We start from the raw sequence: 18,808 nt of genomic DNA, 5'->3' as shown, positions 1-18,808 counted from the left end.
CTGCCTCTATCACCATTTTGTGACAACAATACTCTGCTGGATTGTGGGCTTGTTCAGTGTAGATCAGTCATTCTGCTTATTTGCTTACTAGAGTGGTATATAAATATCTGTAGCAGTAGTAGTAGTTTTCAGTATATGACAGCTATATTCCCAAAGCATTCTGGGATTTCAGGTCTGGCTTTGTGACATGGACTTATGCTTTCATTGCTTTAATAGAGCCCTAGCAAAAGAGGTTAAAACTGGTAAGAACTAAGCAGGTTATTTTTTTCAAAATCCACAAAGAAATTTTGAGAGCAAGTCTCTGGTTGGAATAAAGTCTGCTGAACAACTGAGCGAAATTATTTGCCACAGAAGACCGCAGTGGTGTCAGTTCACCCTTGTTCTTGTTTCTTTTAAAATGTGTCACAAGTGGGGGGGAAATTCACAACACAAATGAAATTAATATACCCGTGTCACAAGGTCAGACCTGAAATCCCAGAATGCCTTGGGAATATGGCTGTCAGATACTGGGAAACTAGTAAGCCAATACTGTAAGCAGAATGGTTGATTGGCATTGGAAGGCTCCTTTTTCTTCAAGTTTCAGGGAGCTGGGAAACATGAAAAATAATTTTCTGAAATGCTAAATCACCAGAAATCATTACACATTCACCTGGAAAACAGAGACTACAGCAAAATAAGATCCCACACAAGTCAAGGTTGCAGTAAAGGCGAATCTGGTTAAATTGCCACCGTCAACTCCAAAATTCAGCACTTAAATTGATGGGATTGGATGTTTTTGCCTTTAAACTGCAGTTTGGCATACACTGCTCCCTTCCTTCTGTGCATTATACTTTAATAAAAACAAACACTTCCCAAGAAGTTTGATGATGATCTGCTGTGTGTTTTATATCTGTTTGGAAGAGGAGGAAGGTCGTCAGGATCAGGGCTTTGTCAGCTGGGATGCCACCCTGTTTCTTCTGCCCTAGGGCTGACCTCTGGCACTCAAAGGCAGCTCCCAGTCGGCATTCTTGCTCTGCCCATGTGACAGATTTGCTGCTGCAGGCTCAATTTTGGCAACCCATTTCTCGAGGCATTTCATATTATACTGCATGGTGACGCAGATGCTTTGATGGCTGGTGGATGCGATCAGGGCGCGGGCGGGCTTGTCCTTTCAGTTGCCTCCTGCCTAGGCTGTATTGTTTGCTTCCCACGCACCCACCCACCCCCGCCCCCACACTGACCAGTGCAAGGATAGTGAATAGCAGCGCGGGGAGGGGAGTCTGGGACTTTATATAATGGATTTAACAAAATGTACGTATTAGTGAGCTTGACTCCCACACATTTTGGCAGGAATAAATGGATTAAAACAGCAGTCATATGGAGAATTGTCAAAAACCTAGACAGGGGAGTTGTGGCTTTAGGGTAATGCCATCCAAAGGGACACAGCAATAAACAGGTTGTCTAGGGTTTTCTTGTTGGTGGGGAGGGAAGAAGTGGGGTCCAGAGCAATACTTGAATTCCAGCACTTTTTCTTTCCTTTTCTCTCTCTCTCTCTCTTTTTGGAGATGCCCCCCGCCTTAGATACTGTTTTTGGAAGGTGAAAGGGGGACATGATTGAACTTAAGTTTGGGGGATTTATGGGGCGGTCTCGTGGATTTTATTCAGCCCCATGTACCTTTTCCCCTTAAGTTGAGCACTGGTCCAGAATGGGTTCATGGCTGGTCTGGATGGGATGACAGCTCAGGCTTATACGAAGAGCAGAACTGAAAATATAATCTGCCCAAGAATTACCTTGACCTGTCCTTGCTGCCATCTCTGCCTATCCACCCCCCCCACCCTGTCCCCACTGCGATTAGGGGAATGGAGAGGTGGAACTGCATCAGCTGCTCCAAACACCATGGCTTTTAATCTGCAAAGGGTCATTAGCTGGAAACAAGTAGCCTGAAGCTGTAATCCCTTGTATAGGCTGGGCTTGCTGATAGCTGAGAACCCAGGAGTTCTGACTCCCAGCCTTCCTCTCCTGTGACATGAAGGGCCCTCATTAGTGTCTCTGAAGCTGGCTACAGAACCCAGGAGTCCTGGTTCTTAGCCCCACTTCGAAGTTCTATCGTTCCTGCGCAGTACCCTGTTTTTCCTTTAATCCGTTTATTCCTGCCCATATGCTGTTCTTCCAAACAGCGATTAAAGTGGATAATCTGCTTTGCGCAGGGTCAGACTTGAGCTGTTAAACTGCTTTTCTGACCACTGCAAATGCCAGCGTGAAACTCTGGTGTGTGTTTGTTGTGGCAGCAAGAAAACCACCACATACATTCTGGGAGATCCTGTGCAAGGAAGCTTGCATGCATTGTACCTCACTGAGGGAAGAATGTAGCGGGAGTCAGGTTGAAAGGTATCCATAAAACTTAAGGGACAGATCTGAGCCCTGTTCACATATTATGTTCTGTGCACGGACAATCTGTGTACAGTGTATGAACGTACAGATCTGTATGCTCATTCAGTTATTCACACATTATGTTGAACACACATATAGTAGTACACTTCCTATCTGTTTCCTGCATTTTTCAGGAGTCTGGACCCAGGTTCACTTTCAAAATAAATGCTAGTACAGTCATTCACACAAAACATGCACATGTGTACACATACCTGAACACATGCACAACGTAATGTCTGAATAGGGCTAGAAGTGTAAGCATGTACGTTACACATTATGCTGTATATGTGCTCACACACTGGTCGCATGTAATGTGGAACTGCAGATCCAATGGACCCCCGGTTCCCCACGCCCCCTCCTCCCGCTCTCCCCTCCAACTCCAGACATTCAGGAGAGCTGTCTCTCTGCAGTCAGCGAGTTCCAATCCTGAACCCTCGGTTTCATCGCCCTACCCAACTGTGGTTCCCTGCATTCAGATGTAATGTCCATGGAACTACAGGCCTATTCAGCTGCAGTTCTGCATTACGTGCAAATGCAGCCATGATGTAGATTACAGCTGTACACATTTTATCTAGCCCTGTTCAAACATTATGTCCAGTGCTTGTACAATCTGTACACAGTACAAGCAGGTACAGAACTGTATGCATATTCATGTTATGTTGAATGCACATATAGCAGTACACTTCCTAACTGTTTTCTGTGTTTCAAGGGGCCTACAGTATACTCAGGTTCAATTTCAAAATTAATGCTGGTACAGTCATTTGCACAAAGACATATATGTGTGTACAGACATCTGAACACAGGTGCAGCGTAAAGTCTGACAAAGGCTTCTGTATCCTGCATTTTTTCGGGGGGTTCTGTACCCAGGTTCACTTTTTAAATGAATACAAGTACAGTAATGCACACAAACACCTGTCGGTGTTCACAGCCACTTGACTGCACACACAACATAATGTCTGAACAGGGCTTTAATGAGTGAGAAAAGGAATGCCAGGCAGTGGGGTGGGCTTTGCAAAGCTAGGTACTCCCCTCTCTGATTAGGGAGGCCATCGTAAAAGTAGCCTTGGCCATCTACCCCATCGCTCTCCTCAATCTCTTTGCAAACTGAGGTGTGACCTCCTCTCCCAGCTCAGCCTGGGATTTGAAGTTGGCTTCCATACATGTTTGTAAGCGTTGAGGGTCTCATATCCGGTCCTTGGAACCAGAGAGGGCTGGGGGCACCATCAGCGCGACATCATCCTCACAAACTCTGCAAGGCAAGCATCATTCAGTGCATCAATGTGTGGTCATGGTTAGACGATAGGACCAAGATGATCTAGGTTTGTCCCCACGCAGCTGTGAGGCTCACTGAGTGACTTGGGCCAGTCACTCTCTCTCAGCCTAAGCAACCTCACGGGGTTGTTGTGAGGTTAAAATGGGGATGGGAAGAGATGCTATATGCCCCCGCTGTGCTCCATAGAGGAAGGACAAGATACAGTGAGGGTTTCCTTGCCAGCCCCCTCAGGATTGGCCAGGAGTCTCCAGGAATTGGCATCAATGGCCAGGGGTCCAATTCAGGGGCCCACATGTTAAGAAGGACTTTGAAAAAACTGAAACAGGTTCAGCAGAGGACAACAGAAATGGTGAGAAGTCTGAAACCAAGTCTTGTGGGGACCAGTTGAAAGAGCTAGGTATGTTCAGCCTGGAAACATACCTGGGTATGTTTAGTCCAGCAAACTCTGGCTGGAAAATGAGTACTGGGGATGGGGAAGCCAAAGCAGGCGGCTCCCAGAAGCTGGGCAGTCCAGGTTCTTAGAACCCATCCACTTTATCATAGCTCCACCTAAGTGTGGTTAATAAGGTAAATACATTAATTATATTAATTACCTTACCTCTGTGTAAGTCTTTAATGTATAGCAAAATCTTCACTCCCCGATAATGTCCTTTGTTACCCCTTTGCTCCCCTAAACTAGTTGTTCTAGAGTCGCTCCTGCACCCCTACCTTTGGAAACATTCCTTGAACCTGCTTTGGAATCTGAAATCACTGACGCTCAGGCCTTGTTGTTTACACATTAGCCCAGTTCAGATGTAATGAGAAACCACGGTTTGCGAAAACAAACCAGGATCAAATCTGACTTTCCACACAAGAGCTCTCCAAGGCAAAAACTGGACATCCCTAAGAGAGAAACAATGCACGATCCTGTCTGGTAGAGTGCTAGGTTGCTCTACAGTCTCTTTGCCTTGTAAAACAGTCTGTAAAACAGTATATTGGAGGTGGAAGAAAAACAGGCTTCTACGTCCAACCTGCAATCTCCATGTAAATGGAGCAACCTAATAACTCTCTAACCCTATTATCCAAACCCATTTAAGCCTATATCTTTTCCCTCTATGCTCCTAAATCCTATCTCTCTAGACCTTTAACGCCTTAACATCACACCCTATATCCCCCTAAGCCTATAATCTCTAGCCATCAATCCTATATTGCCCAATCGCTTCTCACCCTCAAAATCCACTGTCCCGTCTCCGTTGACGTCGGCTTCCTTCACTACATCGGCAATCTCCCTGGGGGTCAAGCGCTCACCCATCAACCGTTGCATGGCCTGATACAGTTCGTCCAGAGTGATTTCACCATCCCCATTGGTGTCAAACTGAAATGGAAGGAAGGGTGGTTACCTATATGCCCCATTCCAAACTACCAGAGAGGGTCCCAATTTTCTGGTACCCATCCCTGGAGAACCATCCTCGTCTCTATTTCTTCCTGTTGAGAATGCTTTGTTTGAAATTTGTTAGTAGAATAACATGTGCGCTATCATTCTTCAAGGCTCAGCTCCCATTTCAGGGTCTCTAGGAGTTCAGTTTCTGAATGGACAGGTGGAGCCATCTTGTCTCACATGGGGTAATGTCTGTGCATGAACACTAAGGGACTGTTAAGTGCACCGTCTGAGTACTATTTTACACACTGCAGCTGCTGAGGTAGGGTTTAAACTATCTGTTAACAGAGTATATTGCTGATTGCTAAGAAGATTGTATTGATAGGCACAGCACCTCCAAAAACTGTCATTAAAAGTTAGGGTTGTTGGGAGGGATCACCAGGCAAGTCCCCAAAATATTAGTTTTTGGAGGGAAACTGGACCTCCTCCTCAAAACCAAAAACCACTCCCAAAATAGTAGAGACAGCATACACTATGCAGTCACAGAATGCTTGAATGATGATTCCTAAAGGAGGTTCATTCAACCTCCTTTAGGAATTCCTTTCATTCAACAGGATACAGCCAATAACATTGGAAATTTGGGGAAAGGAGGTGAGAGAAACAACTGAGAGAGGGAGGGAGCAAAGAAATTTTGATTTTTGTTGTGAGTTCCACTTGTTAATATTATAAAGGAGACCCTCAATTATCGCAGGTTCTCTTTGTTCACAGTTTTGGTTTGGGTTATATATACCCAGTTTCCATTATCAAATGGTGGATTTTGGCCATTTTCATCACACTTCTGGTGGCATTTCCAGCTTGGAGGCACTTCTGGAAGCAGTGTGGAGACATACTGGGACTTTCTCCCTGGAATTTGGAAGGTTCTTTGGCAGAATTTGGAGGGGGTTGGGGTTGGGGGGCCATTACTGAAGGAGCTGGAGTGGCCAAGCAACAGTGCTGTACTCCTCTTATTTCTGGGTTTCCCCTGGGTTTCCCCCATTTTTAGCATTTTTTCATGTACTGAGGAACCTAACCCCATGGTTCCCATAGGCGCAAGGTTTCAATTATCACAGTTCCTGCATTTGCAGTGGTAGAGAGAAGAACATAACCCTTACGATAATCAAGGGCCTCCTGTAACGTAGAACAATTGTGTGTACCTACTATATCTTTAATCAAAATAATAAATGAATAAAACAGACAGGGCAGAATGAGTCTCCCTAATGTGTAATTTGAGAAGGTGGTGTTCAGGCAGTACTATTTTGTGTGATAATAGAGGTGTCACAAACAAATCCCTATTTCCACCTGTGAAATGTTGCAACATATGTAATGAGGGGTGTGTGCCAGAGTCCAGATTCTGAGAAGGATCAGGTATGTGGTTTACATGAGAAACATAACTAATGTCAGTGGTGGGCAGGTTCTGGATGTCAGTTAGGACTCCAGACTTTTGATCCCTACTGCTGTCTACCCTACAGAAGTGTGTAAAAGGGCTGTGGTCCAGCAGGAAGGATATTTGGTGTGATTTACAGGCATTTAGATGTCCTAAATATATGAAATTGTGTTTTATAGAAGCTATGTCCTCTTCCACTACCTAGCTGTAGTTAGTTTCTCTCTCTCTCTCTCTCTCTCTCTGCATTCTACCATTCTTCATTTTAAAAATTCATGGCGGCTTACAGCAAAATTAAAAAACATAATAAATCATAACACAATAGCCTCTAAAATGATAAAAATGCAGGATAAAGGGCAATCATTAAAACAGGGCAATCAGAGAAAGATGTATAAAATTAGAGGAAGGCCTGCTGGAATAAAAAGTAATACAAATATACCTCTATGTTTGTTGTCTATTGAATTTTGACTACAGAATTCAGGCTCCATAGAGGTGTTGGTAATTTAACTGATTTATTAACTGAGTTTCCTGGCAGGGCTGTTAACACAGGCCTACAGCAGGGTTTTTCCTATGTCAAGAGAAAAGTAGGCTGGGTTGTCCTTAAAGGGACAGTGTGCAGTAAATTCACTGTACCTGAATATAACACAATAACGCTCCCCTCATTTCGTCTCACCTCCTTGAAGGCATCCCTCATTTCCTGAAGTCCAATCATGCCTGCTGTCTCTGCAAGTAACTTCGGCGTCATCATCTCCACAAAGTCCTCGAAATCCACACGTCCCCCAACTGCAGTGAGGAGAATTAGGTTAATGCTTGGAGTAGGCTAAAACGAAAGCCCAGATACGGTGCTTCCTAGATCCCTGGCTGGACAGCCTCAAGGCCACTTTGAAGAGGGTGCAAGAAGGTTGGCAGGTCAAGGTACAATTCCCTTCATCACCAAACTGGCTTGTCGTTCACTTTTTATTTAATTGCATGTTTATCGCATCCTTCCTCCAAAGAGCTTAGGACAACAAATATACCCCCTCCATTCTGTCCTCACAACAACCCTGAGGTAGGTTAGGCAGAGGGATAGCAAAAATCATCCAATAAGCACTTGTGGTTGAGTGGGGATTTGAACCAGAACCAGAACCAGTGTTCCCTATAACAGGAATTCCCAGATGTTGTTGACTACAACTCCCAGCATCCTCAGCTGCAATGGCCTTAGGCTGAGGACCTTTGGGGAACACTGCGGACTGGTGTCTCTTCCTTGTCTCTCCCACTGAAGTTTATTTTGTTTTGTTTTAAATTTTGTTGTTCCGCCCTTCCAGTTTCCCACACTTCTGCAGCATTCCTGCCCCCACTCACTTTTCTGTTGAGACTCCCGTGGAGCTAAGAACGGAAGAAGCCATGTTTGAATGTGGTTTTCAGTGTCTCTGTGTTCCCTTAATAAATCACTTCCTGAAATTGCACTGAATTGTTCCCATTCCCTCCTGCTCGGTCATCTGAAATTACTTGGCTGAAATGCTATGCACACTTGTCTGGAATTAAGTCCCATTGAACTTAATGGCTTTCAATCTATGCTGCTGAGGCTGTAGTTTCCTCCTTAAAAAAGAAAGAAAGATAAATTGCTGCTCTTGAGCTCTTCCCATTACTGGGGGTAGGCATATAGTGGTGTGTGTGTGTGTACGTGTGCACACACACACACAATAGGGGAGCAAAGGACTGGTAGATCACATAGGTCTTGATTCAGAATTGGAAGGCATGGAGGCTGCTGCTGCTGCTGCTACTACTACACTCAGCTGTGCTAACCTCTTTCCCTGATGCTTCAACCATAGGCTGTAATGGAAAAGCACTTTAAATGTTTATAACCTTTTTGTTTATTTACAGAGTTGGCTTAAAATTGCGAGCATCGTAAACCCCTGTGAGGCCATTATACTATATAAATTGTATGTAGTTATGTCCTGGGGTCCACAGAGACACACTCTGTGTGCAAGTTTTGAGGCTTAACTTTTGCCATTTAACTCCCCACATGATTGCAGCAAGACAGGAACTATGCAACAATGGCCAAGATTCAGTATAGCATTATGTCTACATGTAATAGGACCATGGACATTATTGACCTTCAGCTACACTGTTTTGGGGTCTAGAACACAGACAATTTCTTAGCCATTTGTGTGTTTCATTCTTGTAATTATATGTAATTTGTGTGTGTGAAATAGACTCTTATACACGGTATATATACTATCCTGTATATGTTTTTTGAGCCCTTCAAGAGCAGCATCAGAACTGTGTAAAAGAGGCAGTTGTGTAACCAGCACTTCCGCAAGTTTCCCTGTTGTCCCAAACTGGCAAACTTGTAGAAGTGTTGGTTGCCCAACTGCCTCTATAGTGGAACCCCAACACTGCAGTGTTGCACATCCGTAACACAGCACTGGATCTCAGACAATCTTGTTAATGTCCCTTTGACGTTATTTAGAGTGTCTAACATTAAATCAAGACCAGCCATAATCATTTGGAGATACAGAGAGAGAGAGAGAGGCTGAGGATGGGGAGTGGTGTTCCCTCTAAGGTGTGCGCATGTGTGCATGCTCACACGTTTTTTGATGTCCGTTCAGTTAATTTTAGATCCTGCTCAGGTTGAATCAGGAAGGTCTCACTCTGAATACATGTGCACGCACACTGCTTTGACACTGCCGCCCAGAACAAAACTCATTCCACACACAGATGAAAAAAATTAAAGAGAACACTGATGGGGAGGAGGCAAAAGTTTCTTTCCCTAAAGGGTGCTAGTACTCTGAGAAGAGCACAGTTGCAGAAAAATCTTTTATTTAAGGGATGGATTGAAAGATTTTAATATTGATCAAACTGACCCCAGGTTTGTTTTTTGTTTTTAATTGACTGCATACGGTGAAAATCAGAAGAAAAGTGAACTCAGGTGCAGAACTGAGGGGACACAGAGGGGCATACCCTTGGGAGCTAACCCTGACATACATCACCATCAAAGCAGGTAATCACTTCTCTATAATCTTCTACATTTTTTTCCTCCATGAGGAACAGCCACTGGCAAATATCTTTCTAGCACCTTCCACTCCACATCCCTCCACATTTATCTTTTCCTCCTGAGATGGCAGCTGTGGATCAGATTCACCTCAGGAGTTGCTGGTTGTTACCCCCTATCCTGGATCCAACTCTCTTTGAAAACTCAGGGAACAAAACCAAAACGCGCTTGCCTCACACTTATTCTCAGCCTCTCTCTCTCTCTCTCTCTGCCACATGGGCCCAGTTCTTTATCTATGGATCCTTCGTGGTTCAAGACGTGTGACAGCCTGAGGCTGACAATACGACACACACATTTCCCATCTTCAAGTGAGTGCTCAACGTTCTCAGGTCACACTACTGAGGTTCTGGTGGCAACATACAAGCATTCGCAGACTATGCCACCACCCTGTGCAATTTTGGCAGGGGCACTGCAGTGCTAGCTCAAGTCGTGGGGAGGGAAAGAAGATGCATGCCCTAGTGGGGCAAGGAGGTGCAAATGGACAGGAAGGGCAGCAGCGGGCAGTGGAGGACAAGCTGGGCTGGCACACATAGTGGTGGGGGTCTGCCACTTGCTGCCCCCTGAGCTCCTCCCCACACCTGCAGCTGAGGCCACTGCCTCATCCTGCCTCATGGAAGGGGTGTCCGTGCACATACACACATACTCCTCAGATATATTGCACTCACGATTCATGTTGATCTGCTGAGACAACTCTATGAGTTCCATCTCTGTTGGCATATATCCCATCGTCCTCATGAGGTTCCCCAGATCTTTGCAGCTGATGTATCCATCTTTGTCCTTGTCAAATTCCTCAAAGGCCTCACGGAGCTCTGGGGTGGGGTTTTTTAAATATGTAAACATTAATTTATTAAAGCAAACTATGGCTATCATCTTAAGAACATAAAAAAGCCCTGCTGGATCAGACCAAAGAGTCCGTCTGGTCCAACATCATCCTGCTTCCTACTATGGCCAACCAGATACCTGCATAACACAGGGTGTGAACTCAACAGCCTTCTCTAGTTCCCAACTGGTATTATGTGGCATACTGCTTTGGTAGCTGGAGGTTCCATATAGCTTGCTTCTGCCTCATTGATTTCACCCTCCAGATCAGTGCTTTTCAAATGTTCACTCCTCAGGGACTATTGTATGTGACAACCAGCCTGCTGAGGGACTAAGCGTCTACTACACAACCCCTGTGTGTTGCAAAGGATTTTAGGTATGTATTGGGGTCTCACCATCACCTCTAGTGACCCACAAGTTCACCCACTACTCTTCTACAACTGCCAGTTATCAGAGAAGATTATCTTTCAGTAAATTAGTAAATTATCTTTCAGGAAAAACAGTAAATTATCTTTCAGGGAAGCTTGACAGCTGTTACCTCAGCAGTCTGCATTTCATGGGCCCTCTCCTCCCCCCTGGTTGGCCTCAAGAGAATCACCACCATTACGTCATGAAGGTTAATTAGCCACAAAGCTTTTTTCAGAACGCAGCAGTTGGTCCTTCTGAGGGTCCTGGGCCCTTGGCAGCCAATTGCCCAATGATGTCAGCTCCTGACACCTGAGTCTTTCACTGACTGCCGGCCTTTAGTTTGCTTCTCCTCTGGAATGGAGGTATCCGTTCACATATTGGAGGTGTCCATTCACATATTCACTGGTTATTACCTTAACGGCTTAGGCCCAAGGTACTTAAGAGAGCACGTTCTCTGTCGTGAACCCTGTCACCTATTAAGATCATCTGGAGAGGTCTGGTTACGGTTGCCGCCAACTCGTTTGGTGGCAAGTTGGGACCGGGTTTTCTCTGTGGCTGCCCTGGGGCTTTGGAACGCGCTCCCGGCTGAAATAAGAGAATTTCCTTCTCTATTTGTTTTCAGGAGGACCCTGAAGACGTACCTATTTTCCCAGGCTTTTAACTGAAATCTAATTGTTAAATTGTAATGTGTTTTTATCTATTATGATTTTTATATTTTAATGAATTTTAAATGTTCATATTTTGTATTATGTTTTTAATTCTGTACACCGCCTAAAGATGTTATATTAGGCAGTATATAAATTCAATAAATTCAATAAACAAACAAGCAAATCAGTATTGGCCAAATTCACCCCCAAATCCCTGCAAGCTATCGGGGAGCAATTCACACACAATTCGGGTTTTTCATTGTGTGTTAAGAGTGTAGCCCAATTTATATCTGGGGTTAAAAAAAATTTAACTTTTTGTGTTTTGGTTTTTTTTGGAGCGGGGGGCAGCTTTGAACTTGCAGTAAAGCCTCGCAGTAAACCCGCCGTAAAACCTGCTGTTTGGGTAAGCCCCAGCCCTGGTTGCTGATCTTCCCCCTGAGGAATGCCTCATGAGCTTCTGGGAGACCTCAGAGTTTTCCGGAACTCCATTTGAAAAACAGCCACCCAAACCCACAAGTGTATACCAGCCTTCTTACCTTCAATTTCATCAGCTCCCAGTTCCCGTTCCTGAAGAAGAGATGTATAGACATCCATTGTAATGTGTGCATATAGGAAGAAAACGGAATACCTGACTCCCAACCGCAACCCACCCGAAACCACTCATTCCATAAGAGCAGCAGAAATAAAGCACCCAGGCATCCTGATTCCTCCCCCTCCCCCAGCTCCAACCCATTTTGGCTCCTAAATAAAGGCTTCAGCTCCCTGAGGCCAACCAATCCCATCACATTTAATGTCCCAAATACTGCGATGCTCTTGTTGCTTGTGGATCAATATTTCGAGGCACAGGGAAGGACAAACCGAATCCAGTAATTAGCTGGAACTCTGCCCAGAATGATGGAGCCGGCTTTCACAGCACCTCAGTGAGATGGAGGAATGAGAGGGGAGAGACCCTGTGCGATGCTTCAGTTCAACGACACAACCCAGGAGATGCAGAGTCATAGGGGTCCAACCATGGAGCTACAGAGGACTGAGGGCAGAAAGACCGAGACCATTCTCTCATCCTTTCTGATCCAACAATCTGCCGGCTCATAAGAGACTCTTCCTCAAAACTTCATTCCAGCACAACTGAAGGTAAGTCTATGAACAGCAAGCCTGAGGGTCACCGAAGCATCTGCCAACTAACAAATTCAACAGGATGGATAGGACCATGTTTGAGGGGGTCCTCATCAAACTGCCCATTACAGGCCCTCTCCTGCCAAGGGGGCCACTGAGAAAGCTGCTCCAACATACCACATGAAGGCTATGGGCACAGACAGGGCCAGCCCTAGGAATTTTGGCACCCTGGGTGATGTATAAGTATAGTGCTCTCCCTGACCATATTCTGTTAAAATTATTTGTAAGGCACAGGATGTAATTTTAACTGAATTTGGGTGTGTGTGCAAAGTCGTACTTGATGGCTGGCGCTCACTGAGGCAGGCATGGTGAAGAAGCAAGCAGAGTATACCTAAAAATTTGCAAGCCGTTCTGCCACTGCCACGCCACACCGCAGAATCCATCTCCGCTACACACCCTACCCCACAACTCAGCTGGCCTGTGCACACACGCAGCAGCCATTTGAGGGGCCAGCCCAGCAAAGTTTTTTACTGAGCCGGACGCTTTCCAGATTACCCTCTACAACCGCGGTAAAATGCTTCGGCTTGGCAGGATCAAATTGAAAACGATCCCTGGAATCTACAATGGAAAATGCAGCTTTTTTTTTTTTTTTTGCAATGGACATACAACACTATAGCACTAAATCGCAGCAATAACATCCGAAACAAGGCATCTGAAATGTGAACGGCACCCTGCTGGCAGCGTAGGGACTGCGGTGTCACAACTCAGGATGTACGGAAGCACACTTAGCAGATACGTTGTGACACTGTTGTAGGGGTTAATCTGGAAAGTGCCCTGGCCCCTCAAATAGCAGCCACACACATGTGTCTGCTAGCTGAGCCGTGGGGCAGGACACACTGTGGGGTGTACTCTGCATGGAGTGGGGCAGGAGGTGGGGCAGCAGCGGAGGAACATTTTACAATTTTTACAAAGTATAATCAGTTTCCTAACTACCAGCCCTGTCATTGACACCACAGGGAGCCATGGCAGCTATTCACTCTGTGGGGCAGTAGTGCCCAGATCATGCCCCCTCAAGATTTGGTGCCCTCAGCTGCCTAGGTCTGCCTAGTGCCCAAACTAGCTCTAGGCACAGAGATACATTTAGAATAACCAGTTGGCCACTCTGAGGGCCCAGGGCCCTCGGCAGCTGCCCAAACCTTTCACATTGACCCTGCCTGCTTGGACTGACAGGCTTGGACAGATAATATATGCAGTAAAAAGGGCAGGAGGAAATTTGTGGTAAACAACTTAGCACAAAAGACTACCACCACCAAAGAGATTGGCCCTTCCCTTCTATATTTTGCCAGCCTTTAGGCCCACCCTGTATGGAACTTCTGGCTGGAGACAGAGCAGCATAATCACACTGTGAGTTCTGAGAGGCATTGCTCCCTATGACATACACATTCTTCATTATTTTTTCTCACTGATGCTAGTGGGCAAACAGGTCTGGGGAACAATAAAAACCCCTTTTTACTAGGGGGCAAAAGCACACATGCCATGAGCCAGCCATGCCTCTTTGAAACCTTCTTCTATTCTCAGGGGATGGGGGAGAGGGAAGCATCCCATTGAACATTCAAGTTGCCTACTGTGACCTAAGCTATTCCTAGAGATTTCCTAGACAGGTTTTTTTCACAATATCAAGTTGTTACACAATCTTCAGAGTTGCTTTTCAGTCTTTGCTGATGCTGATTCCTGGCCTGGAAGGTTTGCTATCCTACCTTCTGGATTTTCTCTCAAGAGAACCTTCTCCTCTGGCCCTCCACCCCCACCTCCCCAGGTCTCTCTCTCTCACACACACACACACACACACACACACACACACACACACACGGTGCACCAAGGTAATTTTGGAGCCTGGACTTAAAGGCATTTGGAGCCCCCCACCCCACCCACACGCAGTGTTTTTAACACATTTTTAATGCGACCACTCCACCCGGGACAGACTAATAAGGATTTGGGGGGGCCCAAGGGTGTGGAGGCCCTGGACTTCAGCCCGGAAGTCCAGGGGTAAGAGCGCCTCTGACACTAACCCCAGGGTGGGCAAACTTGGCCTTCCAGCTGTTATTGAACTACAACTCCCACAATCCCCAGTCACAAGTTGTGGCTGTGAAAGATGGGAGTTGTAGTTCAACAACAGTTGGAGGGCCCAATCTGCCCACCGCTGCACCGGCACGCTATTCTCCTCCTCTCTGAGCCTTTATTCCCAGCACCCACTTCTACAACACACAAGAAAACAAGCCCCTTTCCCAAATCTGCGGCTGAAATCCTGAACTCCTGCATTCCACCGTGGCACACTTTTCACCTAATTCCCCTTGCAGAGAAGACAGAAGATTCTCATCTTCTGTCCTGGCATTCTGGAGTATCCATACATCCGCTAGGATGGCACGCAACCACTCTCTGGATAGCCATACCCCCTGTTTCTCAGCAATGCCCTTGCGCAGGAAGATGCAGGCCGGTCCCATCGTATTCTGCATGGTGCTCAGAGATGCGTGTCCCAATCCAGAGCCCGCGTCACCCACCACAGTCTTCCTGAATCCCGTCCTCTTTAGCAGAAGGAGAGGTGGCTCTTATGATGAGGGTGATTTATAGAGGAGGGAGAGAGGATTATCTTTCCCCACACTCCTGATCCCCCTCCCCTTCCAAGCTTTTTTGCTCTTCTAGCTGTAACATCTGCTAAATAAGTCCCCCCTCCCTTCCCCAGATTAACATCTGCCACATGTTAAGGGCTGGCAGCCAGGACTCCTGGGTTCTCATGTTGGGTGGAGGTCAAAGGCCCAGAGGGTTAGAATAAATGGGTAAACGGCAAGAGGAAATAGGCAGAAATAGTACAGGGGTTTGTTGTGCCTGCACATCTGGGAAGGAGAATGAAATTTAGGTCTTTGAAAGGGAAACAGATGCTGGATCTGATCCAGAATTCTTGGGTGTTCTTGTTGCCTGTGGGACACCTAGTGGCAATAAGTAAATGTCAGTGCAGCTGTAGTGCAGGTTAGGGTTACCACACTGGCCAGAGATAACTCCTGGACACAACCATTTAAAAAAAGGGGTGCAAGCACAAATCTTAAAACCTTTTTCACCAGGATTGGAAAGAGTGTTCAACAGCAAGGCTTGGTAGCTGTTTCATGCATTTCCCCCTTCAGTGTATTTTGCACAGGAGCAGTGTTTTATAGCTGTTTCCCTCACAAACACAAAGTATTCTAAAAAAGATTTAACTAAGAGTTCGTTCAGAAACAACTCCATTTTCTCCTTCCCCTTCCCCTCCCTTTTCCTTTCTGACTCCATCCCCCATAAAAGATACTGGACAGAATAATACAACAAGAGGGTTAGTGGCCAACCTACCATGCAAGGGTACGTCGGCCCAGCAACTTTGCGTGCATGCAAGTTGCACAACTTCAAAAATGGCATCACTGATGTTACACAAGAGCAAGCCCATTATTTCCATTGCGCATACTGTTGTATAACATCAATGCACAATTGTTGCATTTTGTGGGCATTCAGAGTCTCTGGGCTGACATACTCTTGCATGGGATGTCAGCCGCTGCTGGCAGTAGCACAAGAGCGGGAGCTTTCCCAGACAGCAGGCTTTACCGTGGGTTTACTGCAAGGCTTTACTGCGAATTCAAAGTTGTCCCAAAACCCAAAACAAAAAGCGGATTTTTTAACCCCAAATATAAATCAGGCTATACTCTAATGAGCAGTGAAAACCCTAAATTGTGTGTGAAGTGCTTTAAGATAGCTCGCAGGGACTTAGGGGTAAATCTACCCAATATGTGAACACACACCCTCCATTCTTCTGGAGGTGATGCAGGCTAAAGGGCTTTAAAAGCCCTGTGTGAAAAATGTCCAGGCTGCTTTCCAGATTACACGCTACAACAGTGTCACTACTGTCCCTTAAGTGTGCTTCCGTACTGCCTGTGTTTCGACATTGCAGTCCCTGCAGTGTCAGCATCTATCTATCTATCTACCTACCTACCTACCTACCTACCTACCTATCTATCTATATAAACCGCTTTGGACACTTTTGGCAAAAAGCGGTATATAAATATTTGTTGTTGTTGCTGCTGCTGTTAGCAAGGTGCTGTTCACGTTCCTGATGCCTTCTTTCTGATTTTATCCTTGTGTTTTAGCCCTACAACGTTGCATGTGCATCGCAAACAAAGAGCTGTTTTTTCCCATTGTAGGAGGGTTGTGCAAGCTATTTCCGTTTTCAATTCGATCCTGCCAAGCCAAAGCATTTTACTGCTGAACAGTGTGTAATCTGGAAAGTGTGTAATCTGGAAAGTGCCAGAAAGGTGTGAAATCAAAGAAACCTGTATTGATTGTTTACTTTGTTTAATAAGACTTTATAAAATTACTGTAGTTTAAATACATTTGGACTTGGAATTGTTTTATTTTTTTATTCTATGTTTGGTGTCCATTATTGCTGCCTTTAGACTTTAGCAGACCCTCACTAACTCTAGAGATGATCCAGAAATGAGGGGAAGGGGCTTTCTGAGCTACATAAAGAGAGCCAACCTAGCCAGTTGGCAGCACTGGCGCTGGAGAAAGGACAAGGATATGGGGCTTTCAAACGGTGTCACTATGCAGCTATAATGCCTGGAGAGAAGGCATTTTCACACAGCACATCATTAATCTATGGTATTCTCTGCCACAGTAATAACCACAGGCTTGGATGGCTTTAAAAGGGGCTTAGACAAATTCATGGAGGACAGGTCTATCAATGGCTACTGGTCTGATGGCTATAGGCCACCTCCAGCCTCAGAGGCATGATGCCTCTCAATACCAGTTGCAGGGCAGCGACAGCAGGAGAGGGGGCATGCCCTCACCTCTTGCCTGTGGGCTCCCCAGAGGCATCTGGTGGGCCACTGTGTGAAACAGGATGCTTGACTGGATGGGTCTTGAGCCTGATCCAGCAGGGCTGTTCTTATGTTAAGCACCAGGGGGAAAAATGGTAAAATGATTTAATGCAATGTTCCTTCTCAGATTCCTGAACATTTTGTATCCAGGATGACGGCTTTCCTACATCCACCATGGGTATGTGGGAACCCCAGTGCAGGTGGATGTAAGACTGCCTTCTTTTGGAGGGCCATGCTGTTTTGTAGAGGAGATAGTTCTAGGGGAACAGTACTCTCCCTGACTTCTCCTCCAGGCATCCTGTTTCACAGGTTTTGCTGGGCATGGAGATAAAGAGCTAGGAAACACTTCATGTGCTGAAGTGTCATGTACCTGTCATGTAGTGAGAAAGAGACAGCAGCTGTGTAAGGGGGGGGGAAGCCAGCAACCCTGTGAAGTGTGTTGTTGAGGCAGACAAGAGGAGGAGAACTTCTCCGTACGTAGGAGAAGAGAATCATTATTTTATTAAATTACAAATCAAAAAAATTTTTTGGTGGTGTCTTGCACTTGTTTACAAAATTAGTACATGTATTTACTAGTGGCAGTAGTGGGATCAGTGCATTGCAATTAACTCTATCACCAGATTAATGATGATGATGGTGACAAATATTTATATACTGCTTTTCAACAAAAGTTCCCAAAGTGGTTCACATAGATATAAATAATAAATAAAATGGCAATTTAAAATATAAAATTTTAGATTCTAAATTTTTACAATCTAAAAAATAAATATAAGATAGACAGGAGCAACAGCCACTGGAGGGATGCTGTGCTGGGGATGGATAGAGCCAGTTGCTCTCCCCCTGCTAAATAAAGAGAATAACCATTTTTTTAAAGTGCCTCTTTGCTCAGTTGGCAGGGTACAACTTTAATGATATCTTAACCAATTAATCATATAGTGTTAGTCAAGGAATCAATTAATTGTCTGAATTTATATAAATGATAATAAATCATCCTGAAGGAAAAGATATATTTTCTTTGATTGCAGATTATGCATTCATGTTGAAAGCAACATCTTAGAAGAGGAAATACCTCTTCCTATATGGTGCCCCCTATTCACGGTTTTTGTAAGAACTTCTGTTAAAAACGATTAAAATGTTTTAAATATCTGCTACCCAATTAATCGAGGATGCCTTTTTAGTTGAAAGTAAGGTCTTTAATAGATTACTTTAACAAATTAATCAATTAAATGCATCCTCAGTTATCAATACAACAAATATTGTATTCAAATATTTTATAACAAATATTCCAGTCAGTGTCGATTGGGGGTAAGTGTTCTGTATCCTGGCCCCTTTCTTGTGGGGTTCCACAGGGCTCAGTCCTTGTTTCCATTCTCTTTAACATCTACATGAAGCCGTTGGGCCTGGTCATCCGTCAGTTTGGGGTAATTTTTCATCA

The 18,808-nt window shown here is 45.1% G+C and overlaps 1 protein-coding gene across 1 annotated transcript; it reads right to left on the bottom strand.

Moving 5' to 3' along the window:
* Positions 1-3,360: 3,360 nt before the first annotated feature.
* CABP5 (calcium binding protein 5) lies at positions 3,361-15,009 on the bottom strand. The gene is made up of 6 exons (XM_053258880.1): positions 14,932-15,009; positions 11,905-11,935; positions 10,160-10,303; positions 7,134-7,243; positions 4,890-5,037; positions 3,361-3,659 (listed from the first exon to the last, which is right to left on the bottom strand). The coding sequence occupies exons 1-6, from the start codon at positions 14,992-14,994 to the stop codon at positions 3,634-3,636; spliced, it is 522 nt and encodes a 173-aa protein (XP_053114855.1). The 5' UTR covers positions 14,995-15,009; the 3' UTR covers positions 3,361-3,633.
* Between the last annotated feature and the right edge of the window lie 3,799 nt (positions 15,010-18,808).

The sequence above is a fragment of the Hemicordylus capensis genome, chromosome 6 (assembly GCF_027244095.1).
Source record: "Hemicordylus capensis ecotype Gifberg chromosome 6, rHemCap1.1.pri, whole genome shotgun sequence".
Lineage (NCBI taxonomy): Eukaryota > Metazoa > Chordata > Lepidosauria > Squamata > Cordylidae > Hemicordylus > Hemicordylus capensis.
This window is presented reverse-complemented; position numbering and strand designations above follow the sequence as displayed.

Excerpts from the sequence above, each read along its gene's own strand:
- CABP5 (XM_053258880.1), bottom strand. The coding sequence starts at position 14,994 with ATGCAGAATACGATGGGACCGGCCTGCATCTTCCTGCGCAAGGGCATT. Across the intron at positions 7,244-10,159 it reads TCAGCAGATCAACATGAATC|TTGGGGGACGTGTGGATTTC; the intron begins GTGAGTGCAATA and ends TCCTCACTGCAG. Across the intron at positions 3,660-4,889 it reads CGGGACAGTGGATTTTGAGG|AGTTTGTGAGGATGATGTCG; the intron begins GTGAGAAGCGAT and ends CTTGCCTTGCAG.